Genomic DNA, 26,545 nt, shown 5'->3' with positions numbered 1-26,545 from the left:
TCGCCTCCGACTGCACGAGACTGGACTCCGCCGATGACTCACGTCCATGCAAGAACTCTAGCCACTCAAAGCAACGGCTCGCTCGGCGTGCAAGACGTACGGCATATGCCGCTGGACCAGGTATATCTCGCGCTCGCCTTTGTGCCACCTCTCGTCCACTTCTCTTTCGCTCTCGACGACCTCACAACACCCAAGCGCCCTCACCGACTGACATCGCCTACATCTCTGCCCAATGGCTGCCAACGACTGGAAGACCGCCTTGCAGACCTACGCTGCATTCCCCGACCCTAGCGTCCTTCCCAAGGACGTCTACCACAGTCACTCCGACCACACCCTCACGCTTTACGCGCAGTGGCCGAAGAGCACGTACCACATGATTGTCATCCCTCGCATCCGTCCGCCTTCCACCGGCGCCAGGCTCCTGAACCTTCGCACGCTCCTGCACGGCGACAAACAGCAGGCTGAGGAGGTCATCGACCAACTCAAGGACGATGCGGACGAGGTCGTCGAGTGGATACAGGAGCAGATGGACAAGAAGCAGGGGTATAGGTGGAACATCTGGTTGGGCTTCATGGCGAATCCGAGCGTGAAGTGAGTGGGTTGGGTGCCTTTCAAGGATGTGGATGGTATAGCTCACGATCTCGAAGCCATCTGGCCCTGCATGTCGTCTCCGGTGACCTCGTCAGCGAGCACATGAAGAACAAGCGACACTACAACGAGTTCCACCCCAAGAACGGGTACTTCATCCGCCTCAAGCATGTCCTCGAGTGGTTCGAGGCTGACGCTCCGGGCTACTGGTCCATGGTACGCACCATCAATGTTACCGCAGATACGAGACGCTCACTTGATGTGTCCTAGGTGACCAGACTCGACCCGGTGGAGTACGAGAGGAAGCTACAGGAGCCGCTTGAGTGCTTCCACTGCTACGAGGAGTTTAGGACCATGCCCCGCCTGAAAGCGCATCTCAAGGAGCACATGGAGAGGACCAAGGAGAGGGAGCTGGCGAGGATGGAGGGTAAGAAGCGAATCGAGCGTGCGTTTGAGGCGTCAAGGAAGAGGAAGATAGAGGCGGAAGCGCGGGAGAAGGCCCTCGAGGATGCTGGTAGTTCCAGCGAGTAGAGCATCGCTAAAGATGCGAGACAAGGGGATGCTGATGGAGCGCAAGGACGCGTCTGGTGCGTCGACACAAAGAGCACATCCTATAGTAGGAGGCTGGCCTGTACTGTTTCTCTTGAGTTCAGTTGATTTCTCAAAACTTTTCGCGCGTCCGAGGTTATGGTCGACCTCAAGACAAACTGGTGACTCACCGCAACTCAACCAAACAAACCGGCGAAACGCGATCGGCCAGACAGGGCCGGCGCCACACAGCCACTGAGCCGTTCCCACCTCCGACCGTTCCGTTCGCGTATACTCTTGTTGTTGTCTTGAATATCGCCTCCTCTCCTTCTCCCATCTGCGCTTTCCCTTCCCCTTCACCGCAGCCATGGCCGTCGAGCCCCTGCTCGCCACCCGCGCCCAGCGCGGGTTCATCCTCACAGGTGCGGATCCCCCTCATCGCAGGTGGCAGCTGGACCCTAATCACATCTGCAGTGACAATCCGTCAGTAACGTCCGCGTTCATCATGTATGTGGGTCGCTGAAGAACGCTGCAGAGGCCATCGCTGTTCTCGTCATGGTTGCCATTACGTTCAGACTGGTGCGTTGCTCGATCATCCTGGTTGGGCGCCTAAATGGCTGACCCCCCAATGTGCAGGTCGACGAGGAAGTTAGCTTCCATCTAGGCTACAAGGTCCCTTCATCTCTCGCGCGCAGTTAGAGCGCATCCTCATCCATTTCCTCAGACCCTATCGTGCTACCTCGCCCTGTTCGCGCTCGCCGAGTAAGCAGCTCCACCCCTTGCCCTTAAGATCGCTAAACATATCCCCCCTCAGGATCTTCGAGCTATTCATGTGCTACGACGCTCTCCGATTGCGAAATGTCATCCAGCTCGTCGGCATCTTACGTGCGTCCCCCTAGCGCCCATCCCCTCACGTCTCACCGTTCCGCTCAGTATTCCACCTCGCACTCATGGTGATGGCGGCTCTGCAAGTCCACCAGACGCGAACAGCGCTCGTCACGATGTCTGCCGCTGACTGCGCTAGCAACTTCGACGAAGTGGTCCGTAGATCACCATGTTGCTACCGCTTTGCCGCTAATTCCCCGTAGAGATGTGCAGGGCCTGGTACGCTATGGAATAGGGTAGAGCCCTACCTTATCGTGGCACCTTGTCTCATCGGAGCGTCTCTACTCGTCATGATCTTCTGGATGAAGCACCTCTACGCGGAATTCGGGTGCGTAAAGAGGCCATTGAAGTGTTTGTCCCTAATTATTGCGAAGCTGGGCCGTCTTCCATATCGTTGGCGCGAACCCGAAGATGAAGGGTCAGTCCCATCCTGCATCTACGCATACCATATCTAATCCCCTTCGCAGAGATGTACCGCTGGTACCAAATCATGATCTGCCTTCTGAAGTTCGACTTTTTCTTCTTCATCGGTGTCACGATGCAGGTATGGAAGGACCAGATATCCATCGGATCTCAACTCACCACTGTTCAGCTCCTCATCGTCGTCCTGAACAAAAGTTCAGCAGAGTTTGGGATCACCATCGCTGCCATTCCAGTCGTCCTCGTGCTCCTCGTATTCTGTGGCATCGCCGTACAACGAGAGATCAAGTGGTACGTTGGTAACGAACAGGACTCTCATCCCACATCGTATTGACGCGCTTGCAGGATCATGGCCATCTCACAAGTGCTGATGTTGGCCGCTATGAGTTATTGTGAGTTTATCCCACGTCGCATTGAGGGCATACACTGACCTGTGTTTACAGTCCGTGCGTCACATCGCGCAAGTTACCAGCGCTCTTTATTAACCTGATGGTCCAGTATATAAGCTCGTCCGTTTCTACCAGCCAGGCTCACGAGAGGAGTACGCCACCACGCGTGCAACTCTCACAACCTTCAGTACGCCCATCCTCCTCTGTCTCCTACACTCTCCTACTAAGCCCCCACCCAGCGATCGTCGCCTTCATCATCCTCTTCCTGACGTTCGCTGTCGGCCTGCGCTGCTTCTCCGACTTCGATCGCGGCCTCCAGCCGTCCAAAGTCAACGGTGGGTCCTCGTACACGCCCGTGGCGACCAAACTGGAGTACTTTGGCAGCGGTAATTAACATTCTTCTAGATATCCCCACCCGGCCCACTTACTCATCGAAAATGGACTCCGCAGGTAATATGTCGCAACGGCAGTCGTCGTATATGGGCGGCGCGCCTGTGGGGTCGAGGATATCCATCGAGTAAGGTGGTCGGTGCTTGGCTCGGGCGTGTGTGCTCGACTCGAGAGTCGGGCGCATCACTCGAACGAAGCGCAATCCAAGTGGGAACTTTGGTAGCAAGGGAGGAGGGAGGCGACGCGCCTATGGACTCAGGACCTTCGGAGCTACATCTTCATCTAATTCGGCCAATTATCTATCTACTTACCGTGGCTCGGAGTATGCTACTGCTTCTCTCTGGGTTTACTTTGCTTGCTTACGATCTGCGACGATTTTGTACAGTGCTAAGCTGCGCCTCCGTTTAGTTGTAGAGTACCTTGTAGTGATTATTTATTCGACGGTCCTGCGCGCTCGATGGACTGGAAGTGGTCTGGTTGGTGGTCGGCCTTGCGCCTAGCACAGGTTCAGGAGTTCTCAATCCGCCAGAGCGTTGGCTTCTCGGCGAATGCCGATGTTCAAGATGCAAGGCAAACATGAGCACACAATACGTCGCTTCTTGCTCCCAACTTGCACGGTCTCCTTCTGGCGCAAATTCAGTCTCGCATATAGTGAACGATAAGAAGTCCCTCATCAGGATAATCTCCTTTGTTTTGCAGGTGCATTTTCAGTATCGCCTTGCTCATTCCGTCCGTAACATCTATATAATTATCCAGTACGAATATGGTTCTTCCCACCTTCAAGTCTTCCTCCGTCTCCGTTTGTCTCTGCCACGACTGCGGCACCACCACCTCTCGCGACACTCTGTCTATACCTCTGGACGCCATCAGGTCGTACATACCCCTAACCGCCTCTCAAGCCCAAGATGTCCATCGCGCAAGTGAGGCGGACCTTGCGTCGATCTCCGCAATCGCCGAAGCTATCTCTCGGACCCGAGTTATCCTCGAAAATCTGCGCGCTAAGCAGGACGCCCTCGTCGAGAGCCTGGCGCGCAAGCGCGCGCTCCTGTCGCCAATCCGACGACTACCACTCGAGCTCCTGAGCACTATCATCTCTCTCGCCGTCACTCGCGCCTTCCGTCACAAGCGCGATAGCTCGCTCGCCCTTCGTCATCCGGTACTGCGCGTATGCCAGCGCTGGCGTGCTCTTGCGCGCGCTACACCGCAGCTCTGGGCCGATATCGTCCTCTTCCCGCGATATGATCACAGCTGGAGCTACACGCTTCGAGAATGCCTGCAATTATCGGACCCCCTCCCTGTCGATGTCAGAATCAATGAACATTGCGCTCCGTGGCACGGCAGTGATTTCTCTTTCGCACCCTTCCTCAATTACGATAAATCCGAATGGCAACACGCTGCAGACGCTGTGCTCAGAGCTGCGTCACGATGGCGATCCTTGGCTCTAGACGAATTCGAACTTCCGAATGAACAAAGCTCCTCCTCGCCGCCGCTCTCTGAGATCGGAGAAGTCGACCTCACACCTGTACTCGCCAGCAACCCAAGAGTGCTTCTCGGCCAATGTCTCGGTCTATCTCGCTTGTATCTCGCTAATGTCGACCCTGCCGCTCTTCCCCTGACCTGGGCTCAACTCAGGGAGATCTCGCTATGGATGGTGGCCCGGTGCTCATCTGGTGACCTGACTACTTGCATCGACACCCTACGTCTATGCCCGAATCTGCAAGTACTCGCCATCACAGCGCGTGGCTACAGGTACCAGCAGCAGGACGAAGTTCGTCTCTGCTTTGCCAATCTGCGCGTCCTCGAACTGCGGTATCATGCTTCGTGGCTCCTCGACCGCGTCATCTTGCAGGAACTCAGACTCGCCAATCCTCACTCGTTGACAGGCCAGGTCTACTTCCGCAGCTCACGCGACTGCGCCTGTGGTTTGAGCCAGACATGCACAGCGCATGCGTCGGGGCGCTTGCGCTTCTCGTAGATCATCGAGGGGTTAGACAACCGGAGACGGAGGATGCGACGAGGATCGTCGAGATTGAGGCGCATGAAGCTTGTCTCGATTTCCACTCTCGGCGCGGCGATCCCTTCCGCCACTCGGGTATCGGCATATACAAGGGAGGCACCGTCAAACTACTACAGCATCCTCATGAGGAGGCGGACAAGTTCCTGATGGACCTTGCGAGGAATCGCCTTGACTCAGCTGACTGGACGCTGTATTACGAGGACGAGGACGTTGCGAACTAGGAGGGGAGATTGATCTCGACGGCGGTAGCCAATCGCTGACATCAGAGACCCAGTACACCGTGAAGGATAGGGTCTGTCGCTACTTCGTACGCGCACCGATACGATAGCACGAAGGATGACGACACACCTATATTGCCAGATAGGCAGATGATGGGGACAGATGCTGCCCGACGTTGCTCCTAAGGTAAAAGGATATGTACGACAAGACACCCACAGCCCAATAGATATGTTGTACATACTCTTCACGACGGGTCTTGAACACAACATACGAGACGCAGAGCGACGAGGGATGGGCGCTCGCCTTGCTTTAGACTGCATACTTCGCGATTACTTGATGATATGCATGTCGACGTTGTGAACCAGATAAAGCAGATGTATGAACAGCATAAACAACAAGATTAGCAATACGATAGATAGCCTCTGAACCCCATCTATGGGCAAATAGATATGCCATGTATACGCTTCCATTCGAGGCAATCGTCAACGGTCATGTCATAAAAATCATCGCGCAACCACTTTCAACTACGCCTTCGCCTTCTTCCTCGACCGTGTTACCTTCGGCTCGGGGGGCGGTGGCTCCGGCTGCGCTTCTTCATCATTGTCGTACACAAACTTCTTCACGACCACGTTCTCTGGCACCAAGTCCTTCAGCGGAGAGGTCGCCGGCAGGTTGCCCAGAGTATCAAGCTGCAAGGCCTGCAAAAATGTGAGCATCTTTCTGATGGGGAGCAAAGACAAAAAACGTACCTTGGCAGCTGCAGACAGACAGCCCTTCTTCAACGAGCGTTCAGGCAATGTCGAGGCCTTAGGCGGATGAGGCAATATATCCTCCAGACATTTCGCTGTTTGCAGTGCTCGATCCCACTTCACCCTCCTCGCCGCCTCTTCCGCCTCCTCTTCCTGCGCTTTACCATCGAACCTCAAGCGCCCTATCTTCATCGGCGTCTCGTAGTCTTCCTCGTCACCAGGTCCTCTCCGATGCCGCTGTGGACGCTCCGGAGTGCTGTATCCGTCCTCGCTCCCCTCCGCACTCACGAAGCTCCCATCGCCCTCCTCCCCGTTCGCCGCTCGCCTCGCCCTCCTCTCCGCACGCTCCTTCCGCGCATGACTCCTCGCCTCCTGCTCTTTCTGCCCGTTCGACTTCATCTTCATCGCCGGGCTGTCCGGCCGGTCGCCCTCCCTGCGTATGATCTCGGTCTCGATGCGCGCGGCGAGATAGTCCTGATTCTTCTGTGTGTTCGCGTTCGTGAGCGCCCGCAGCGCAACAGCAGACATCCCGCCCAGCGCGTCTGTCGGGGCGTGCACCACACGCGCTCGACGAGGTGCAGGGGCAGGCGTTTGCGGCGGCTCTGTCCCTCCTCTCCGAGAGCGGGTAGTACGTCGGACAGCTAACGGCTGCGTAGGCTGCAAGTGAGACGCGATGCGTTTCTCGGGCGAGTCTATGGGTTCAGGAGCGGTCGGTCGCGGAGGTGAAGATGCTTGTTCCGGCTGTTGAGCAGTCGCAAGAGGTTCTGAGAAAGGCAAAGGCGTCGCGCCCTCTGCATGTTCCGAAGCCATGTCATGGTCGCTCGAGGGAGCAGCGTCAGCCAGAGGGGCAGGCGGGGTTGGAGGTGAAGAGCTCCCATCGTTCTGCTTGCGTCTCTTTGGTGGACTATCTGCCGCGACGTCATTTGTCTTCCGTTTGCGCGCATCCGCTGCAGAATCTGCTGTATCGCTCGTCTGGGGAGGTGACTTGGCTCCGCGAGCTGCACGAGCCGGTGGAGAAGTCTTCTTGGTCACGGTGACGGATCCAGCAGTCGCAGGCGAGACCTCGGGCTGCATGATTTGTCAGATACTTGGGATAGGTCTTGCTGCCATTCGAGACATACCTCATGCCTCTTTGGCGCTTCTCGCGTCAGATCCACCATTCTCATCTTCTTGCCTCCATTGATCGACATATGCACGCTCTTCGACGAGTTAGCCTGTGTGCTGCTGCCCGGGCGCGAGGAAGACGACGCAGGCTTAGCTGTAGTCGATGGTGGTTTGACAGCAGTAGGCGTCGGTTTAGTTACGGTGGGCTTCGTGGCCGATGGCGGCCTCGCGTACGGCTTGCCCATCCGCGGTATCCTCGTCGTCGACTTGGCCTTCAATGTCGAGCCAGCAACAGGTTGTCTCAACCTCGACTTTACGGCAGCCGTCGACGAGCCCGCAGCCCCCTCCGACGTGCTCGCCGCAGCTGTCGACTCCTTCAACTCCTCGGGCTCCTCCGCAATTGCCGTGAACGGGAATGGTAGCTGACGCTGCGCCAACTTCGTCTTCGCAACAGCAGACGGCGGCTCGACAGACGCGCTCCTCCCCTTTGGCTCGACGGGCGTCGCCCTCGCCTTCCCCTTCGATCGCGAGATGGCAGAAGACGGAGGCTCGGCGGACGCGCTGCGACTCCGCTCAAACGTTAGAGCGGGAAGCCGCGGCTCGACCGACGCATTGCGCTCGACACTGGGTGGACGGATAGCAGAGGGCGGTCGCGTAATCGACGAGGGCGGGCGTGAGGCCGATGCAGGCTGACGCAAAGCGGATGAAGGCTCTAGAACGCGACTAGATGGCCGGCTGACGCTTGACGGCGCCTGCAGGCGCAAGCCGCGCAAGGGGGTACTGGGTATCTTGCTCATCGCCGCCGGCACTCTTCTCGCAGGGCTCTCCTGCGTGCCTGCTCCTCTGGGTATCGTGAATTTGGCCGGGGCGGCGTTCGAAGAGCCACCTTTGGCAGGCGAAGGGAAGGCCGTTGCTTTCGCGGGAACGCGCCGTGCGGGTGATTCGCTCACGTCCCCGGGCTTAATGACCATCTTCATCTTGGTTGGCGAAGACTTCGCCGGGGATGGGAAGCGCATCGGTAACGATGGTGCGGGGGGTGGAGGCGTCGAAGGAGCAATGTTCTCTGAAGCTATAGCTTCCTCGTTCGACGCGGTTTCCGGTACTTCAGGAGCGATGGTAGGTTCCTCGGGGGTAGGAGTTGAAGATGCGGGAGGTTCTGTTGGTCCCTCCTCAGCGCCCTCTGCCTCAGCGTCCATTGCTGCTGGGGCAAAGTCAGACTTGTCGACCTCCATCTCGTTGTCTGCTTCGGCAAGCGCGGCAAAAGCCAGATTGCCAAGGACGTTGACAGCATTGGGCGAAAGAGACCCAACCTCCCTCGCATACGCGCTCGGATCGTGAATTCGTGGCCGCTCCGGCGACCGTGATCGCCGACTAGGGGATGGCTGTGGCGTCTCAAACGCTTGAAAGTCGCGTACGGGGAAGAGGGGCCTCGTAGGCGACGCCTGCCGCATCGGGGAAGGTTGCACGAAGAGGGGATCGTGGTCCGGCGAGTTACTGTCCTCCTTCGATTGGAACTGTGCGGGGCCACGGCTCTTGCGTCGGGATCGTGAGTCCTGGGTGTTCTTGCGTTTCTTCACGGACCCCTCTTCTTTGTGCGGGGACTTCGCTGGGGTGGTAGGGATAGTGAAAGGGACGACACTGCGTCGTGGACGGCTTGATCGGCGGGGAGACTTCAAGCTGAATGGAGATGCTGGGCCGCACAGTTAGAGCCGGCGCCGTACATATAAATTGGTCCGCTCACCATTGGATGGACCCGCTTCATTCCCCGGAGATGGTGACCTTAATGGCTCCTCCGACGCTGGTGGGGCCTCCAGAAGCTGGAGCGCCTCAGGCGTGTCTGAACGCGAGGGACTGCCACCAGCAGGAGGCTGCGGCGATGGAGAGGGCAAGTCCGATGGGGGTGCGGGGGCGAAAAGCTCCGCCGCTACAGCCTCTTCGTCCGCCTTGCTCTGCGTTGGGCTCACGGGGATCAACATGGAGTTGGGACTAAGGGGTGCCTCCGCGGGTGCGACGTTAACAGACGGTACCGTCAACGCCATTGACGGCGATCCGGTGAGGAAGTCCATCGTTTGAGGTCCTGCATCGATCGGCTGCCGCGGTGAGAGGGAAAAGGAGGCGGAGTTGAAGGACATCAGGTTCAGCGAATCGCGACTGTGGTCGTCCGGGGATGGGGAGGTGGGGAGGATGAACGGGATGGGTAGCAGGTTTGCGTTTGGGTTTGGCGACGGAGGCCGACTATCGTCTTCTCCAGGCAGATTAAGCGGCGACTGGGGTGGGGGCGAAGGGTTGTCGTGTGCGCTCATGATTCGGCTTGCTAGTTGGGACTGAGGTTCTGCGCACATCGTTAGCGGGACCTCGGTATAGCAACCATGTTCACACACCTTCCAGCTCCCCACTATCTGGCGTTGTGGCCCGCTCTGGTGTATCTGCCGGTTCTACCGGCGCGAGCGGTTCGCTAGGTTCCCCTTGCGGCTGCTCAGGCGTTGCAACATCGCTGCCCCCGCTGAGTCGCGCCGAGCGCCTGACAGTCCGCTGGTTCACTGGTGTCTGTACAGACCCTAGCACTTCCGATCTGATCTTCTTCTCCGGCGACTTGAGCTGTCCAAAGTGAATACGCGCATTAGCAGTGTTGAAATTGTCGTCGTCCTCGGACTCGAGGGGTGTGTCCGGCCGAAAAGGCAACTCGGCGACGGTGACTGCCGCCATGATCGTTCGTTGGGTATCCTGGCCGTCGCAGCCAGTGAAGCGGCAAGATACAAGAATGAACAGCTGCGCGCGACAAACACGCCGCTTGTGGCAGTCGCGAACAAGTGCTTATACGCACGTGACAGACGCGATCGACAATCAACCCCGGCAACTCCCGCACCCCATCAGTGGCAAGCGCGCGAAACCTCGACTGGCGTAGAAACAGATGTGTAAACTCAAAGAAGCCTAAATACTAAGGACAGGAATCTATCGTTTTACCCTTCATATTTCCAAATGTCATTTCAGCTTCACTATAGTTGCGCACTGGTGAATCAGCCTCCTAGTCTGAGTCCTCTGCCTATACTCCAAGGGAAGCATCCCTTCCTCCTTCAGGTACGTATCTTCCTCCCAGCCCGGGCGTCGCATATGCGCGGGGTACGTCGAAAATACTTCTCCCTCGACGATGGGGCTATTTCCAGGCGGTGGGTCGAATCTGAAGACCTCTATGTCCTTGAACTTCGATGTGTCCTTCGGCCGGCTCGCAAGGAGATCGCCAACAAGACCCATATCGGCCGCGGTGCGCACTTCCCAGAGCCAGAGGTCAAGATGTGCGAGGTTTGGTAGCAAAGTAGAGCGAGACGTGAGGGCTCGAAGAAGGTTCCCGATGTTTGGTCAGCGTCGTCTTGCTGGTAACCTTCTACGACGCGTAGTGTCGATACCCCGAGGTATCCCTTCAGAACCTCCGTCCACATTACCTGATCCGAGCCCCAATCCCGCATCCATAAAGTAGTGACGCTGGCGACGGTATCTTCATTCTTGTCCGCGAACTCCATCAGGTGCTTCTTGACCTCGCTGTCAGTCGTGTCGGTCATGATCCTAAGCTGTTGTAACTGCGGAGCTACCAAGCTAAGCAGCAAGCAGGAAGAAAAACCAATGAGCTCGATGGTATGCAAAGCGGGAAGACTTATATCGAAGTTGGAGTCATGTTCATCAGGGTAATCGTCCATTTCAAGCCGAAGTTCCTGGAGGTTGCTGCATCGACTATAGACCTGGAAGTGAGGATGGAGTTCCCCTGCATCTTCCACGTATAGCTGCAAGCGTACGAGTCGGTCCCAGGATAGGTCAAGTTGAGTGGAGTCCGTATTCCACAAGGAAACGTGGGATAGAGATGGTGTGTTGCGAAAAAAAGCGAGCCGACCGTCATCCGTATCGAAGTCCCCATCGTCCGTGTCAAAGTCTTCCAGGTGTAGATGTTGGAGGAGCGGCAATGAAGGTGTTTGCTGCAGGATAGAAGTGGGAGGATTAATTGCCTTTAGCGCCAGCGACTTCCAACGGGAGGCATGTGCTAGCAACGAATTCCAGAGGTCCTCTGGGGCACTGTCAGTGTAATCTGGCACACCGGTGAGTTTACGCCACTTTGGACGGCTACTGTCGATATGGATGTCCAGAGGGTGTGCCTTGGACAGGACTAGGCATGTCCGTAGAGTATGCAAACACAGCTTATCGAATGCCGGATAGAGCACAATCTTGGCCCACAGGCGGGGTGCCGCAAATGCAAGCGTTCGCCACCGTTGACAGACGAGTGTCACTGGGTGTATGACCATGAGAGAGCTATCGGGCTCGTGCGCAAACGAGAGCTCCATCGCAAGCTCTATTATCAACATAAGCACCTCTGTCGGTAGCCGTCGGACGGGCGCTATCAGCGCGAGCTTGCGCTCCTGCTCGATCGAGAGACGGTCGCGCTGAGCGCGGAGTTCGTCCAGCTTGCGCTGCAAGGTGAACATGGCTTCGTCGACGCTAGATAGGGATTCCTGATCAGCCATAGCGGCCCTGCGAAGGTCGACGCTATCTGTGGCGGAAGGCAGGGCGGACGACCGGATTACTTCAAGTGGGACTGCCAGTGTGGTCGTGTTGACCTGAGAGCATGTAATCGTGCTGAGGGTGAGAGGCTCGAGCTGCTCAGAAAGCATGGTGTGTCTGATGTGAAGCGCAACTTTGCGGCACGAAGAGTACTGTCTCCCTGGATGGTGACTGTAGCAGACAAGGTTGAAAACAGGCTGACTCTGTGATGTGACGAATCTTCGGCTTTCAAGTCACGTTATGATCCGTTGATCCCGACGAAAACTTTCCCATTTCGGACCACAATGGGCCCACGTGGCATTATGGCCTCCATATATCGGATTGTAGTACTGAGTGAACTACGTCTAAGTGATGGTATCGAAAGATCCATGAGATAGCAAATGTACCAACAATTTTACGTCCGGCTTGAGAAATCCATGCATCATGGGCATAGCAGGCTTTCGAAGAGCGAACTGACCCACACCATATAAGTAAGGAAGGATCCTGCCTTACGCCTACTACGTGGAGGATCACCTTACGCACAAATCCGTATATCATCGACAATCAAGAAGCACGGTTCTAACATATTCCGAGCCTCCGAGTGAAATGGAGCTCCTGAACGTGGTCCATATGTCGGTCCTACCATTCATTCGAGCCAGCTCAGAGCTGGGGATGAAAATGGCAGACCTACCTCTTCTCGTAGCTTTCATTGTGGAAGTACTTCTGGGTTTCACAAGTATTCGAGGCCCAGTATTCGTATTTCACGACTGCCACCGAGTCCCCTTCCAGTATTCTCACCTCTCATGAAAGCCACCGTTGCTCATCGACATCGATATTACTCTTCACTGTCGCTTCCCTCGTCCGCGAGTAAAGAAAGCCTCGAAGCGTACAGCATCGATGCCCAGCAGCCAACGGGACTGTTTGCAAAGGTCTATGCGGCATACAAATGCCACCATAAGCGTCAGTGACATGTTATTCGTGTGTACTTAGGTCGTCAACAATTAGTATACGCGTTCGTCGATGCATACATGGACTTCTGCCCGAAAGGTAAGCTTCCCGTCAAAGACGCAGTCGCACGCCCTACTCACCTCAAGAAAGGACATTTACGCCTTCGCCGGTGCTTCCTCAAACTTGTTCGGACTCCCATTCGTCCACTCGCCCTTGCCATTGCTATTACCCTCAGCCGCGGGCTTCTTCAAGGTCGTCTTCAACTGCAGAACCTCGTTAGCACCGTCGAACCATCAGCCCAAACCCATGTTCACGAACCTGGGAGTTCTCCCGCTCAAGACTCTTCAGCACCTCCGCTTGGGCGTTCATTTTCGCCCGCATATCCTCAAGCATCGCCTGCAGCGCCGGGTCCTGCCCGGCTGGCGTCGACGGACTGTTTACCCCGCGACCGTCCTCATCTACCCGTCGACGCTTCGCGTCCGGCGTGGCCAGCGCATGCCCGCGCGCGTCAAATCCGTCTTCGCCTTCGCGGAAACGCTTCCGGTTGTCGTAGTGGGCATCGGAGGCGCGTCGACCGCTGGGCGGGGGGCCACTGGGAGCAGCAGCACGCAGGCGACGTAGATGTCCGTCCATCTCCTGCTCGAGAGCACGAATGGCACGGTCGGCTTCTGCGCGCACCCGTGAAACTTCTTCGACCGCTGCACGAGCCAGCACGTCCGTCTCCCTAGCTACACGCGCCTTGACGATGTCATTAACAGAAGCCTCGACGACCGACCATATATCTTGCCACACGCGCTTGACGTCGATAACACCCTGGTCGATCTTGCCTTTCGCATCCACGTTGGAAAGGAGCACGTCGGCGATAACGGGGTCGATGGACGAGGACGCGGCCGGCGAAATCTTGGCGAGCGTGCTGGAGATGCTGGTGTAGGTGTCCAGCTTGGCCTGTGTGCTGCTAAGTGTGGCGAGGGAGGCAGAAGTATCGTGGGATATTCTGCAGGCACGTTAGATGGTGTAGGTACGTGGATCGGCTTGCTTACTCCGCGATGCGCCGGAATAGCTGCCCCAGCTTATCCAGCTGAGCTGCTTGAGTAACGGGAGGGAAGCGGCGCGTCTCCGGATTGGCAGCAGGGGCAGGAGCAGTTGTGGACGGAAGAGGCGCCGGCGGTGGAGGGCGCCTTTCTGGCGACATTCGGGGCGCCAATGAGGATCTGGGAGGCATCCTGGGGTCTTCTGGAGGTGGCATCTCCTGGTGGCGAGGAACAAAGTCGCGATTGAGGGGAGGCGGAGGTGGAGGGGTGCGTCCACGACGTTCCACGATTCGCTCCCTGGAATAAGCGCGCGGCTAAACATATGTCAATGGATACACTTTAGCACAAAGGCTCTGCAGACGCACCGGTGGAGGCGGACCCTTGGGGGATTCGCGCAGCAGACGCCCTCGTTCCGCGTCGCTCTCCATCTTCACATTGGCTAGGTCGCGCCTGTCCATTCCACGCTCGTAAGATCGGCCGCGGTGACGCCTATCCCGTTCCCTCTCGCGTTCGCGTTCCCTCTCTCGATCGTACTCGCGGTCGCGGTCCACACCTCTTCCTATATCCACACTGCGTCCACGGCGGGCGGGTGCATCATCTGGGCGACCTGAGTAACGGGTGAATGCGCTGTTCTGCGGCGGCAGTGGAGTGGCGAAGCGATTTGCGCGCGGCGAGCTTGCGCCCTCGTGCCCGCTGGGGGATGCCTGGTGCTGTGGCGTACCAGATGGAGGACGAGCACCGTTCTCGTTGGCCCGTTTGCTTGAAGCAGGCTCAACGCCTGGCCAGTTGGAGTCGGTGGGATGCACAAATCTGGGTCGGTAGCGCGTCGACATGAGAGTCACAGTTAGGCGCGTAATCAAAGCGCACCTGCAGTTACCCGCATTGATGCAGGGCCCACGCAGCGGACGCCCTGTTTGGCGATCGTAATGCTGTAGGGCACGTTGCTTGTTAGGCTTCGGGCATCGTGCTGAACCCATGAGACTGGCGTACACGACATTGGTATTTTTTGTATGGGAATGTGCTGGCTGGTCCTCCGCCGCGATACATTTTGGAGGTGACACGAAGGCTGCACGCGTCGGCGTCGGATGAGAATGGTCGAGGGAGCGAAAACGCGACTGTGCTGCTTGTGGAAGCTTGTGACGTGAGCGTGGATCAGAAGGGGTCGGTTGCAAGAACGCAATTTGTGGCAAGCAAAGAGATGGAATGGGCCAAGCAATGGTTTGGGACAAGCACAAAGGGACGCCGCATCGGCAACCCTCACGAGGGCGCCAAACAACTGCGTAAAACAAAGGTTCCCAAATTAGGCAGGTTTTGCGATTCTCAACATTCCCTCTCGTCCAAGCCATCCTTAAGCTTGCTCATGCCATTTACTTCTGCTCTGTCTTCACAATACTTCTTGTTCTTTCACTACAGAGTACACGAGAAGTACGAAAGGCAAACAATAGTTTAGGTGTCATACTAAACCCATCTAGGGCCTCGTCAGTATCGAGCGGTTCTGGTATCATACAGCGATGGGCACGAAGATGAGTATGTACATGGTCAGTAAGAACCAAGACACCGTGCAACGGTTAATGAGAAGGAGGCTGGGACTATTAACTAGAGGTTATAATGATAGATATCTATACAAGGCGCGCACGAGCGGAAGGGACCCGCCCTCACCCGTCCGCCCCCGACCCTAGATAACCCACAGCCAAGAGGAAGAGGAGGAGCGCGGGGATCTCGAATCCTTGCGGGAATCACGAGCGGTACCAGGATCGCAGATCCAGCGCGCACGCACGAGGAAGGACAGAATGGGGGATAGAGACAGAGAGACGGAGACATAGATGAGAGACGGGTATCCATTTCGATGCGACGCTTTAGATGCCACCATAGGCGTCGGCCTCGTCGTACACAGTCGGTGGGCGCTCCTGCTTGGGCTGGTTCGCGCTGGTGCGGGGCGAAGGCGAGGAGGTGACAGGCGCGGGGGCGGCTGCAGCAGGAGCAGCCTGAGCCTGGGCGACAGCGTCCTTTGGCACCACGGGCGGCGGCGAGGCGGGCTCCGCGACAGTCGAGTTCGCAAGCGGGCTCGGGCGCGGCTCGTTAGCGACCGGGCTCATGAACGACGACATGCTGTTGTGGATCGAGCTTGGGTAGTCCTGGCCTGGGACAGCGGAGTCATGGCTGTTGAACTGCATGTCCGGGAGCATAGGTGGCATCGAGTCGATCTTGTACCGCGAGCCAATGGGCGGGTGCACCTCAGAAGGCGGCTGCGGGAATTGTCCGAGAGAGCCAGTTGACATGCTCGACATGCGGGCGTCCTTGGTGTCCAGCGAGGTGTCGGCAAACGGCGACACGGCGAGGTCGGCGAGCTTGGTAGACGGAGGGCGGACAGCTTCGGCAGCCGCAGCAGATGCAGGCTGGGCGACAGGTTCAGCGGGAGCCGCAGGCTGGGCGACAGGCATGGGCTGAGGCAGAGGAGGGAGGCTTTCATGACCGGCAACAGGCGGAGACCCAACGCGCTCGCTAGCAGGCGCAACCTGAGTAATCTGCGAGGTGCTGCGAGCGAGGCCAATGGCGCTGGCCGAGGTGACCGTGGATTGGCGCTCAATCTCCGTGCTGTTGTGGTTCAGGACCTGGCCGTTCGAGGGCTGACGGGTAAGAGCCTGCTGCATTACAGGCTTGCCGCGCTCGTTGTAGACCACGTTGTAGTTGCCGTTAGCCGGGGGAGGGGACATGGCCGGGGAGTAGGCAACCGCGTTCTGGTCCATGAACGGGTTCGCCGAAGAGAGCGCCGCGTTGTAAGCCGGGTATGCCTGGTAGTTGTTGTACTGCTGGTACTGCGCGTACTGATCCTCCTGTCCATAGCCACCAGCAGCGCCGTACTGCTCGTTACCGTAGCCTTGTTGAGCACCGTAATCCCCGCTAGGGTAGCCGCCATGCATGCTCGGGTTGTACGAAACCGGAGCAGCGTTGTTGTACGGCGAGTACGCCGCAGCCGGAGGGGACATCTTGCGCTCGATCATGGTAGGTGGACGCGGGTTGAACATACCGCCGTTGGTGTTGTCCGGAGGGAGCATCATGGCCGACTTGCGGAAGTTGCCTGGGTTAAAGCCATCGTTGAACTGCTTGTTCCACTCAGCCTCGTCGGCCTGACGCCTGCGGCGACGCTGGAAATAAATTGTGAAACGCGATTTCCGACGCGACCGGCGGAGACACGTACGATAAACCAGGACGCGACGAAGAAGAGCGCAACGACGCCTACTATGCCGCCAATCACACCGCCAGCGATGCCACCGGCGTTCGACGACGTAGCACCAGAAGCGTCCTTGCTAGTGGTGGAAGCCGCAGCAGCATCCGCCCCTGCACTGCTGGCGATCGCGCTCGACTGCGTCACGAACGCAGTGCTCCTGCTGGACGTGGTGGGGTCCGCGAGGGTAGTCGTGACATGGCTCGTGATCGGCTGCTTGGAGGTCGAAGACGTCTAGGAGGGATATCGTCAGGCGTATGTACGCGGGTCTGGGATACCGAAGTCTTACCGAGGTCGAAGACGACGTGGTCTGGGACGTTGTACTGCTCGAGGTCGTAGACGAGCTGGTCGTGGTCGCGCTAGTCGTCACCGGCACACGCGAGGTCGTCTGCGCGGCAGTCGTCGTCGCGGCAGTGGTGGTGGTCGGGCGCGTCGTTTCTGCAGCGGTCGTAAGAGGGCGCGTGGTCTGGGCTGCAGTGGTCTGCTGCGTCGCCGCGGTCGTGGTCACCGCGGCGCGAGTAGTCGCAGCAGCCGTCGTCTCGGACGTCGTTCCCGCAGGGTCTGCGGCCACATCAGCGTTAGGTCCAGCCGGTCTAGCCGTTACGCACTGTGTCCACCGAAGATCGACTCGAAGATATCGCCATCATCATCGTCATCGTCGTCGTCGTCGCTGCTGCCAAAGATCCCCCGCTGGCGCTTCACGAGCCCCTCAGGGGACGAGAGCTGAGCGACGCCGCGGCCGACCTTTGCGATGCGGTTGTGGAGATTCGCCGCGCGACGGTGTGGGACGGTAGAGTCCATGTCGACGGCGGTAGTTGGTGTTGTTTGCGAGAAAGAGAGTACAAGAAATGAGCGGAAGTAGTGTACACCACCCTCCAGAGGCAAGCAACTCAAGGGCCGAGAGAAACTGAAGAGGTGATAGTTGGTTGGAGAGAAAAGCGTGAGCGTATCGAGGCACACATCTGTGTTTCGATGCAACGGCCGTACGCCCCGGCCCGTCCGGCCAGCCCCGATAGGCAACGAATCACGCGGTGTCACGGTTGGACTTTCCATAGGTTGTTACATTGCTAGTCCTACACTACGTTGAGGGTCTACTTCTGAAGACCAGGGCGGTAGTTGATCGTCGCGCTGGCCTGGTTGACCGGCAGGACGAAGACCTCTGCGATGTTGACGTGCGGCGGACGAGCTGCTGCCCAAACAATCTCCTCGGCAATATCAATGCCTGTAACTGAAGGAGGGTCAGCCTGGCCGAGGCACACAGCAAAGTTGGAGAGGGTACGTACGCGGCTGGAGACCCTCATACACCTTGTCTGCTGCGCTCTTGTCCCCTCGGTAGCGGATGATGGAGAACTCCGTCTCAACCATGCCTGGGGCAAAGTCAGCTCGACAAGAAGATCGGCGACCGGACATTCGCTTACCAGGCTGAATTTCGGTCGTACGAATCGGAGTGCTGACGAGTTCCCTCATCATGGAGGCCTAGCACGAGACACGTCAGATGCTGAATGAATCGGCAGATGTACGCATCGCTACCCACCGTGAAAGCGTGCACAGCGTGCTTCGTGGCGGTATAGATAGAACCGCCAGCGTATGGCTCACGGCCGGCGACAGATCCAAGGTTGATAATATGACCCGAGTTCTTCTGCTTAAAGTCTGGTAATCCCGTTAGTTCATTCCTGCAGGGGCAGAAATAAGGATACGCACGGTTCACAAGGAGCTGGGTCATCGCGATGAGGCCGAAGACGTTTGTGGAGAACATGCTCTCAATGTCCGACTCTGCGATCTCGCCGACCTTCTCGACACCGAGGACGAAGCCAGCGTTGTTGACTGACATGCGCGATGAGAGCCAAGTCGAACGAAGGGAGCTGCAACTCACCAAGGATGTCAACGTCACGGAGCTCGGAGGGGACCTTGTCCCAGAACTGCGCAATCTGGCTGCGGTCCGAGACATCGAGCTTGACGCTGGCGAACTTGCCGCCAGCAGACACGCCCGCCTCCTGGTGCGCGGCGACACACTCGTCCTGGATCTTCTTGAGCGCATCCTCACGACGCGCCACCAGGATCACGTTAGAGCCAGCCTAATCAATGTGAGCTACGCGCATCCCAACGTCCTTCTCATTTACACACCTTGGCGAAGAGGATGGCCGTCGCCTATGTACCAAGATCGTCAGCCATCGGATGTATACTCGTGATGATCCCCACATACCGCGCCGATCCCCGCGCTAGCACCCGTAACGATGACGGTCTTGCCGTGTAGGCGGGACGTGTTGAACACCGACATCTCTTGCTTGGTCGTCGTAGTAGTAGAGAACAAGCGCGAAGTGGGAAAGGAGAAGCGAATTCCTGACCCCAAGCGGAAGCGGGTAGTCGGATTCCGCCAGCTGACCGCGGCCGACCTCCCCTTATCTCGCGCCGATCGCAGGACGTGGCGTTTGGTGAGGTGATTATTGGTGCTGAATCTGCGCTCGCCAGCACACAAACCGACGCTGCTTCCTTCACCCGCGGGAACAAGCAGGCGCTGCTGTCGCGATAGGGCAGAAAGCCCCAGACTCATCGCGGCGAGGAGGGGGGACAGCGAACGAGATGGCGGGGCGAGACATGGAACAGCGACGGTGGGAGCGCCTGATCACCTGGCTCCGCAACCGCGGCATGCAAGCCGACGGCCTCAAGGTTGAGCGGAGGCCTCGGAGTGGTGAGTATGGCACCATAGTCGATGATCAGGAAGCTGAACGCGCTGTAGACGGCGGCTACGGCCTGTTCACGCGCGACGCGTGCGCACCCAAAGAGGTCCTGTTCACCATTCCGTCTACTGCGTTGCTCAACATCAAGACCTTGCGTCCTCTATATCCTTCGTGGGCGCAGAAGCTGTCTGCGACGCAGCTCATCTCGCTTCATTTGTGCCGGCACCGTCCGGTGGCTGACGGTGAATCGTCCGACCCTGCTTTTGGGCCCTACATTTCTACCCTTCCGCGGGACTTCAGCTTTCATCCTCTCACTTGGCTTGTGGAAGAGGAGGGTCTTCAGTACAGAGTACTCCTGGACCATCTGCCTACGGCTGTCTCCAGGGATTTGAAGGACCTCGAAATGCGGTTTTCTTCAGACTGGGTGCGTCCATGCCATCTTTGACCTGCATGCCCACTAAACATATCAGGTTGTCTGTCAAGAACACCTGCACGACGTGAGTCGCACCGAATCGGATTACCTCTGGGCCTGGCTGAACGGTACTTGAACCGCTCTTTCGTTTCATGGCTCCTACCCGAACTTTCCCTCACCAGTGAACACTCGCTGCATGTACTACCGCGTCAAATTGTCTGCGTCCGACCCGGATAACATGGCACTCTGCCCCGTCATGGACTTCGCCAATCACCGACCAGAGGGACCGCATATGCAGCCCCGACCAACGAAAGAATTTCCTGCTCGCGCCAACATGTCTTTTGCGGCACCTGAGGCGTACACGGATGCTGGAGAGGAGCTCTATTTCTCGTACGGCCCCCATTGCAACCGAAAGCTCTTCGTAGAATATGGCTTCGCGCTCCGTGGTGCAAACGGCGAGGTTGATGTCGACGACCTGGTCGAGCGAACGATGCGGGGGCGTGCAGATGGAAAGCTATTACAAGAACTGCTAGAAAATGAAGGGTACTGGGGGTACGCGTTGTTTCCTGCAGAGATCCGGCATATCCTCAACCATTGCATCAGTGATTGGACTATACACTCAAGCCCCGAACCCAACATCTCATTTCGTCTCCTCGCGGCTATGCGCCTGTTGAGCCTGCCTACGTCGCAACCTCCTGCAAGTCCGGACGAGCTATCAAGCACAGCGCGACAACCTCTAGGCTTTGAGCAATGGCAGCAGACCCTATATGGCTCCCGCGATTGCTTGCCGGCAGATATCGAGGAGCAATGCAGAATCAGTGTAATGCAGCTGGCCGAAAAGATCAAGGCTAGAGCATCAGACGCACTCGCTGCGTTGGATCAAGTCGATTGGGATGGCCCTGTGTATGTTCTAAATACCGTTAAGGTGCTCTGGGAGGAGGAAAGGGACGTCGCAGATGCGGTCTTGAGTTGTAATCTTCCGCTTTGGTGATAGGGAATTGGCCATATCCGGAAAAGTACTATACTCTCGGTCTCAATTCGCTCCCCGAAAAGACGCCGTGTAATCTCAAATTTACATCGCATAGGTACAGCACAACATAACTGCAGAACAGGACCGAATAATTTATGTAGTGTACAAATCCGTCCCGTGTCGTGAGCATCATATGGGCATATGTTTGGATGGAATAGACCTAGAAATTCCAACATTCCCTCTTAGAGACCGCGCATGGAACGAACTCTGCAGCTCTCGGGTTGAGAGACAACAGGCACGTCCGTTGCTGCGGGCTGTCCACACATGTGGAGGCAGGACTCGGGGCCCGCGACGACACCAACGTATCTTCCTCCTCCCAGGAATCAACATCGTCTCCTCGCCATTGGTTCCACACGGCGCTGTCTCGTGTCTTGCGCTTCGAGTTCTGTAGCTCCAGTGGAGGCTGCGCGTACGCGCTCCACGAGGCCAACGGGGATGGTGTAGGAGAGTAGGGGCTGGCGGAGGGGGCGGATGGAGTGCGGACGAGTGGTCGGACAAACGATTTCGGGGCGTGCCATACTTCCGTCTGCCATGGTTCGCTGTGCGAGCGCGCTAGGGAGTGAGGTATGTACTCTGGCGCAGTAGCTCTCAGAGTGGTAGCGCGCGGGCGGGCAGCACCATACGGAGCTTTTGTCGGCCGTCTGCCGTCAGCCCTCGAGGTGCCCTGGCGGATGGTTCCCGTCGATGGCTTGGCGGGGTCCACATCCATAGTATCCACCCGCGACAGTTTCCCCGTGAGGATCTTGATGTTGTCCACGGTCGGGCAGAATGGCAGTTCCTCCAGTGCAGCGCGGATCTTCGAGGGAATGGACGCGTCCCAGGTCTTCGCTTCCGGCGTCGCCTCAAGCTCGGCGCGCAGCGCGGCCATAGCCTCCTGTGCGCTGGGTCGCTCCGCAGGCTCATGAGCCCAGCAGCGGGTTACAAGTGCCCAGACAGCGTCGGAAAGCACAGGAGAGAGCGGCCGTGCGGCACGCTCCTTGGCGATGACAACTTTGAACAAGATCGCACAGCCGCCGTTTGGGACATCCGCGAACGGTGCATGGCCAGCGAATAGCTAGCAAGTGGCGAGTCAGGAAGTTGAATGACGACAATAGAATGATTACTCACCTCGTACACGACGCACGCGAATGCATAAATGTCGCTCTTGTCACTCAGCTGTCCTGACTGGAGAACCTCTGGTGCTGCCCAGTTGGCGGAGCCGCAGAAGTACGACGAGGATGCATCATCGGTCTGCTGGTAGATAGAGGCGATGTCGGTGACCGACGAAAGGCCAAAGTCGCCGATGCAGGCCTTGCCTGACGCAGACACAAGAATGTTGGCCTGGAAAATCAACGCAAAAAAATCAGCCATGGTCACAACAAGATAATTCATCTAACTCACGCCTTTCAGATCGCCATGAACCACGTTCTCGCCGTGGAGGTAGGCAAGGCCGCTTGCGACGTCGTAGGCCTACACGGAGTCGGGGTTAATCTTGGTAGCGCGAAGAAGAGGACTGCGTACCAACGCCACTCTGTTGATCGACGGAGGGCTCTTTCTGAGGTATTCCATAACGTGCCCATGCTCCATCCACGGAGAGACGAGGCACAGCATACTCCGTGCGTCATCCATGTAGTAAACGCCATAGAAGGGAAGGACGTTCGGATGGTTCAGTTGCCGCCAAATCAGAGCCTCCTTGCTGAATTCCTATGAGAATCCCGATGAGATTCAGAAGAACAGAGAAAGAAGTTTGTAAAGATCACCTTCGACGCGGCATCGGCACTCTTGCGATTCGTCCTGATGACCTTGACGCACACTTCTTCGCCGTTCAAGATACCTGTCGAAGATGGCTCGAGGTAAGCAAAGGGTACAAGATGATGATAGTTTGGTACTGACCTTTCCAAACGTCTGCAAAGCCACCACCATTCACCGCCGCGCCTCCACATAGCTGAAGATGGTTCTTGAGTACCAAGCGCTCCGGTTGGATATCGTATGCTTTGGTCAAGTGAATGGCCGTGTGAACGAGTCGATTTTTGATGCGCTGAGAGAGCGAGGCTGGGGCGTGCTCGAGTAACTTGAGCTCTTCGTAAGTATAGCGTAGGCGAAGGTAATGGGTGTCATTCACATCTTGCAGGCAGTTCAGCGCGGCCTGCGGCGCCCTTCCTTCGAGGCCGATCTCTCGGAATGCCTGAGCGACTTGCATCGCTGTGGTCGCCACATCATGCGAGAATACGGTCTCCAGCTGATGTGTGAGTCCATGCCATATCTAAGGGGGAAATGACGCATTGTGTCAGAAAACATCTTTATTGACCTCTCTAAAGTACTCATACTGACAGGATTTTCGGTGAGGGTGCGTAGAACGGCTTGTATGATGATGCGGAAGTTCAAGGCTACTTGAAGTACGTCCCAGGTCGCCCAGTCGATGAGCATGGCATCAATATCGTCTCCGGTGTGTTGTAGTACAAGGAGAGCGACGCAGCGCTGAGAGGTGGAAGATATCCCGTCAGACATTGGTATACTGTATCGTAGTGCGTAGTGGGCGAAAGAAGATAGGACATACCAGGGGGACCGCCATTTTCACGAATGGATCAAGCTTCACGCTGAGCGCTAGCGAGGGATCTCTTGGAACGGACACGAGCAAAGACCGTACACATTCCATCACTCGCGTCCTTTCCTCCATCACGGAGGCTGTCAGCGTCTCGCACGGATCGCATGGTTCGCAGGCAACGAGTGCTGCCAGGACATTGCTGGGATCGAGACTCGCGCCTCGCTGAGGCGCAAGGGGCTGCTGGAAAGAGGGAGGGAAGTGCGCGCTCTGCAGCTGCGCGTGGTGGGATGGGTGAAAGCTCCGGGCGACGCCGACGCTCCCCGGGAAGCCGAATGAGCTAGCACTGAATCTGCATAGCAAGAATCACCGATGAGCATAGATATTACAGAGGGGGAAGGCAACGCACCGAGAAAAGCATTGGATGAAGCCTCTTGCCTGGCTGTTGTCGGTCTTGATGTCAGAGATAAGGCTCATTCCAGCTCACTGAGCTGCAATGGGCTCCGGGAAGTGCGCGGGGTGCCCGGCTACCACTCAAGGTGTCGGTGTCGCAGAGTGTGGAGGAGCGCCCGAAATTCTGAGCGAAAAGAAGGAAGAGGGAAGGAGAGGAAGGACGCACCGGACGATTGGTTAATCCCAATATTTGGGCGCTCGGACATTGCCGCTGCAACGGACGTATGGCGGGCGCGCTCGTCCACGTCACTGCTCTTTACCTGTGGCTTGTTACGATATCGAGCACCTCCTGAGTCCTGTGCTGATACTTGGAGGGCTATACAGGGCCGTGATGCACTGAGAGTGATACTGGTATCAAACAAACAAGACCCAGGTACCATTATAGGTAACGCAAATATACAATAGTGCCAAAACATGAGGAGGTATCGACAGTCCGTGAGCTGAAAAGCCAGGCGAGTATAGCTGAGAGCTGTGCGTAAAGCTGGAAAGCAAGGCGTGGTAGACATGGGTACGCGAAGCCAGAGGGAGATGTCCGATACGAGCTCCGAAGGGCGCGGAATACAGGAAACCGTTCGTCAAACCCATCCAGAGGACCAGCGAGGTGGACATGCGTTCGACACGAACACCGCCGCCTTACATGAAAGCCTCCACCTTACATGAAGACCGCGACCCCGCTGAGGGCCGCAATCACGACGGCACCGACGGCGCCCATCGCGCCCAGGTCGACAACGAAGCGCGAGCCAGCATTGCTGCCGCTCGTGGTCGCGGAGTCGGCACCAGCCGTCCCAGTCGTGGAGCCACCTGTAGTTTTCGAGGTAGAGGAAGAGTGGGATGAAGTACCGTCAGCCGCGTGCGAACTCGTGTGTGAGCCGGAGGCGGTGGACGAACCGGAGCCGGAGGTGCTGGAGCCAGAGTTGTCCGAGCCAGCCTTGGTGGTGCCAGCCTCGATATCGATGCCGTTGCTGATGGTGGAGACGGTCTGGCAGTTGGAAGAGGAGGGCGTGAAGGCGACGCTGTCCGGAGTCACGGTCGTGCCGACCGTGTAGGAAACCGGGGTGCCGTCAGCTGCGAGAGATTATTAGCGTTTGCTACGTTAATAGCCCAAGTCTGCGGCAAGACGCACAGGTATAGACGCCCTCGTAGTACTGCGCGAAGGTCGAGAAGAGGGTAGTGCCGTCAGAGGTCGCGGTGGGGTACCAACCGGGCGGGTAGGCCACATCAGCCTCGCACGTCTCGAAAGTGCCGTTGATGTCGTAGTTTCCGGGCATCACAAATTCGCAGCCCATCTCGTCGAGCTCGTGCCAGCACATGTACTCCGTAGAGTACGTGCTGTTCGCGTTCGTGCAGATACGGAAGCAGAACTGAATGTGGGGATGGGTGTCAGATAATGATCTCGGGCAGGGCAGAGAAGGGGGGGGGGCACGTACCTGCTCGTACGAGACGTACATCATCCACTCCTGATAGTTCAGGTCGGAGCCAGTGGTGATGTTGGTGGTAACGTTGCCGCCAACGGGGTTGCCCTCGCCGGTCGCGCCGTGCGGGTCGAGCTCACCACCGTAGTCGCCAGGCGCGATATTGATCTTCGTGAGGTCACCGTAGCCCATGATTTGCACGTACATGTCTAGTGCGCGCCTGTCAGCTTGCACGCCCTATCCGCGAGATAGGGATACGCACCCGTCTTCAAGAGCGACACGCCCGTAATCGTGCCGTCAGGGATAACGCGCGCATTGTTCCTCGCCTGCGTGCACCAAGCGACCTCGTACGCCTCCGTGTCACCAATCACCGAGTTGGGGTCGGGCGGGCCAAAGAGGCAGAAATCGTCGACCGAGTTGATCGACACAAGGCGGGCGCCCGACGTCTGGTTGAGCTCCGTCCCGAGGGTCGCCGAGGGCGGGTTCATCGGGCCCATCGTACCCGAAGCAAGGACACCTTCGGGGTAGGTTGCGCTGCTCTGCGCCTGGGCGCCGGCTGCCGCCGCGAGGAGGATCAGAGGAAGCATTGCGAAGGAGGGACTGGGAGAAGGGGGATGACTCGAAAAAAAGGAAGTAGAGAATAAGGTGGGCCAACCGCGGCTGACTGCGTCCTTTATGAGGGGGCGGCGGGACGGGTGCGCAGTGCGGACTGTCAAATGGGCGAGGTCCTCCTGTATTTATAGGGATCGCCTATAGGTCGAACAAAAATAGACCGCTTAGGGCCCGGCGCGCATCATGGGTCCAGGAAGCAGAATTGGCGGGTGAAACCCATCTCGCCTCCTCCGATATCTTAATCCGGTGCTCGATCCCAGAAGAACGGCGAGAGAGCGCCGCGAGCTTGATAGGGGTGGACGCAGGGTGGGGGAGGGCTTGCAGAGTACGTTGAAGAGGGATAGACGAAGCGCAGGGGTGTAAAATTGGCAAGGTTGCCTGCCGTGACTGCGGTCATAGTCCGCAGGCA

At 57.6% G+C, this 26,545-nt stretch overlaps 12 protein-coding genes across 12 annotated transcripts; 4 read left to right on the top strand and 8 right to left on the bottom strand.

Moving 5' to 3' along the window:
* The first annotated feature begins 29 nt into the window (after positions 1 to 29).
* Positions 30 to 1,199, top strand: SCHCODRAFT_02605771 (uncharacterized protein). Its single transcript, XM_003035205.2, has 3 exons — positions 30 to 591; positions 648 to 804; positions 859 to 1,199. Exons 1-3 carry the CDS (start codon positions 233 to 235, stop codon positions 1,117 to 1,119), a joined length of 777 nt encoding a protein of 258 aa, XP_003035251.1. The 5' UTR covers positions 30 to 232; the 3' UTR covers positions 1,120 to 1,199.
* A 179-nt stretch (positions 1,200 to 1,378) lies between these two features.
* SCHCODRAFT_02605766 (uncharacterized protein) lies at positions 1,379 to 3,674 on the top strand. Its single transcript, XM_050344182.1, has 15 exons — positions 1,379 to 1,538; positions 1,591 to 1,599; positions 1,652 to 1,695; positions 1,753 to 1,788; positions 1,841 to 1,878; positions 1,931 to 2,001; positions 2,050 to 2,156; positions 2,205 to 2,329; positions 2,376 to 2,419; positions 2,469 to 2,545; positions 2,594 to 2,712; positions 2,767 to 2,825; positions 2,920 to 2,997; positions 3,050 to 3,196; positions 3,261 to 3,674. The coding sequence occupies exons 1-15, from the start codon at positions 1,484 to 1,486 to the stop codon at positions 3,329 to 3,331; spliced, it is 1,080 nt and encodes a 359-aa protein (XP_050202808.1). The 5' UTR covers positions 1,379 to 1,483; the 3' UTR covers positions 3,332 to 3,674.
* A 138-nt stretch (positions 3,675 to 3,812) lies between these two features.
* Positions 3,813 to 5,801, top strand: SCHCODRAFT_02524539 (uncharacterized protein). Its single transcript, XM_003035207.3, has 3 exons — positions 3,813 to 3,899; positions 3,957 to 5,122; positions 5,176 to 5,801. The coding sequence occupies exons 2-3, from the start codon at positions 3,964 to 3,966 to the stop codon at positions 5,436 to 5,438; spliced, it is 1,422 nt and encodes a 473-aa protein (XP_003035253.1). The 5' UTR covers positions 3,813 to 3,899; positions 3,957 to 3,963; the 3' UTR covers positions 5,439 to 5,801.
* A 159-nt stretch (positions 5,802 to 5,960) lies between these two features.
* SCHCODRAFT_02484963 (uncharacterized protein) lies at positions 5,961 to 6,377 on the bottom strand (the record flags this gene model as incomplete). Its single annotated transcript, XM_003036011.2, has 2 exons — positions 5,961 to 6,134; positions 6,186 to 6,377. 2 exons carry the CDS (start codon positions 6,375 to 6,377, stop codon positions 5,961 to 5,963), a joined length of 366 nt encoding a protein of 121 aa, XP_003036057.1.
* Positions 6,053 to 10,092, bottom strand: SCHCODRAFT_02017134 (uncharacterized protein). Its single transcript, XM_050341535.1, has 6 exons — positions 9,671 to 10,092; positions 9,031 to 9,621; positions 7,307 to 8,979; positions 6,555 to 7,253; positions 6,186 to 6,456; positions 6,053 to 6,134 (listed from the first exon to the last, which is right to left on the bottom strand). Exons 1-5 carry the CDS (start codon positions 9,993 to 9,995, stop codon positions 6,400 to 6,402), a joined length of 3,345 nt encoding a protein of 1,114 aa, XP_050202807.1. The 5' UTR covers positions 9,996 to 10,092; the 3' UTR covers positions 6,053 to 6,134; positions 6,186 to 6,399.
* A 97-nt stretch (positions 10,093 to 10,189) lies between these two features.
* Positions 10,190 to 12,006, bottom strand: SCHCODRAFT_02605758 (uncharacterized protein). Its single transcript, XM_003036012.3, has one exon. The coding sequence runs from the start codon at positions 11,942 to 11,944 to the stop codon at positions 10,478 to 10,480; it is 1,467 nt and encodes a 488-aa protein (XP_003036058.1). The 5' UTR covers positions 11,945 to 12,006; the 3' UTR covers positions 10,190 to 10,477.
* A 510-nt stretch (positions 12,007 to 12,516) lies between these two features.
* Positions 12,517 to 15,063, bottom strand: SCHCODRAFT_02561145 (uncharacterized protein). The gene is made up of 7 exons (XM_050343764.1): positions 14,783 to 15,063; positions 14,660 to 14,721; positions 14,158 to 14,602; positions 13,802 to 14,106; positions 13,080 to 13,755; positions 12,902 to 13,024; positions 12,517 to 12,849 (listed from the first exon to the last, which is right to left on the bottom strand). Exons 1-6 carry the CDS (start codon positions 14,837 to 14,839, stop codon positions 12,917 to 12,919), a joined length of 1,653 nt encoding a protein of 550 aa, XP_050202806.1. The 5' UTR covers positions 14,840 to 15,063; the 3' UTR covers positions 12,517 to 12,849; positions 12,902 to 12,916.
* Positions 15,064 to 15,169: 106 nt separating this feature from the next.
* Positions 15,170 to 17,957, bottom strand: SCHCODRAFT_02605754 (uncharacterized protein). The gene is made up of 4 exons (XM_003036014.3): positions 17,627 to 17,957; positions 17,308 to 17,579; positions 16,992 to 17,252; positions 15,170 to 16,938 (listed from the first exon to the last, which is right to left on the bottom strand). The coding sequence occupies exons 1-4, from the start codon at positions 17,817 to 17,819 to the stop codon at positions 15,649 to 15,651; spliced, it is 2,016 nt and encodes a 671-aa protein (XP_003036060.1). The 5' UTR covers positions 17,820 to 17,957; the 3' UTR covers positions 15,170 to 15,648.
* Positions 17,958 to 18,052: 95 nt separating this feature from the next.
* SCHCODRAFT_02605752 (NAD(P)-binding protein) lies at positions 18,053 to 19,456 on the bottom strand. The gene is made up of 8 exons (XM_003036015.2): positions 19,222 to 19,456; positions 19,143 to 19,166; positions 18,892 to 19,093; positions 18,720 to 18,842; positions 18,553 to 18,668; positions 18,437 to 18,494; positions 18,302 to 18,385; positions 18,053 to 18,246 (listed from the first exon to the last, which is right to left on the bottom strand). The coding sequence occupies exons 1-8, from the start codon at positions 19,294 to 19,296 to the stop codon at positions 18,110 to 18,112; spliced, it is 819 nt and encodes a 272-aa protein (XP_003036061.1). The 5' UTR covers positions 19,297 to 19,456; the 3' UTR covers positions 18,053 to 18,109.
* SCHCODRAFT_02017009 (SET domain-containing protein) lies at positions 19,436 to 21,199 on the top strand. Its single transcript, XM_050341534.1, has 4 exons — positions 19,436 to 19,707; positions 19,756 to 20,120; positions 20,167 to 20,236; positions 20,291 to 21,199. Exons 1-4 carry the CDS (start codon positions 19,599 to 19,601, stop codon positions 21,097 to 21,099), a joined length of 1,353 nt encoding a protein of 450 aa, XP_050202805.1. The 5' UTR covers positions 19,436 to 19,598; the 3' UTR covers positions 21,100 to 21,199.
* Positions 21,199 to 23,383, bottom strand: SCHCODRAFT_02016992 (kinase-like protein). The gene is made up of 6 exons (XM_050341533.1): positions 23,011 to 23,383; positions 22,878 to 22,951; positions 22,639 to 22,821; positions 22,519 to 22,587; positions 22,246 to 22,458; positions 21,199 to 22,192 (listed from the first exon to the last, which is right to left on the bottom strand). The coding sequence occupies exons 1-6, from the start codon at positions 23,315 to 23,317 to the stop codon at positions 21,299 to 21,301; spliced, it is 1,740 nt and encodes a 579-aa protein (XP_050202804.1). The 5' UTR covers positions 23,318 to 23,383; the 3' UTR covers positions 21,199 to 21,298.
* A 1,084-nt stretch (positions 23,384 to 24,467) lies between these two features.
* On the bottom strand, positions 24,468 to 26,360 carry SCHCODRAFT_02605742 (uncharacterized protein). Its single transcript, XM_050344181.1, has 5 exons — positions 25,787 to 26,360; positions 25,540 to 25,733; positions 25,236 to 25,473; positions 25,001 to 25,177; positions 24,468 to 24,913 (listed from the first exon to the last, which is right to left on the bottom strand). The coding sequence occupies exons 1-5, from the start codon at positions 26,109 to 26,111 to the stop codon at positions 24,765 to 24,767; spliced, it is 1,083 nt and encodes a 360-aa protein (XP_050202803.1). The 5' UTR covers positions 26,112 to 26,360; the 3' UTR covers positions 24,468 to 24,764.
* Positions 26,361 to 26,545: the final 185 nt, after the last annotated feature.

Source organism: Schizophyllum commune (assembly GCF_000143185.2).
Source record: "Schizophyllum commune H4-8 unplaced genomic scaffold SCHCOscaffold_1, whole genome shotgun sequence".
Taxonomy (NCBI): Eukaryota; Fungi; Basidiomycota; class Agaricomycetes; order Agaricales; family Schizophyllaceae; genus Schizophyllum; species Schizophyllum commune.
Note: the sequence above shows the minus strand (reverse complement) of the source record. Positions and strands in the feature narration are given on the sequence as shown.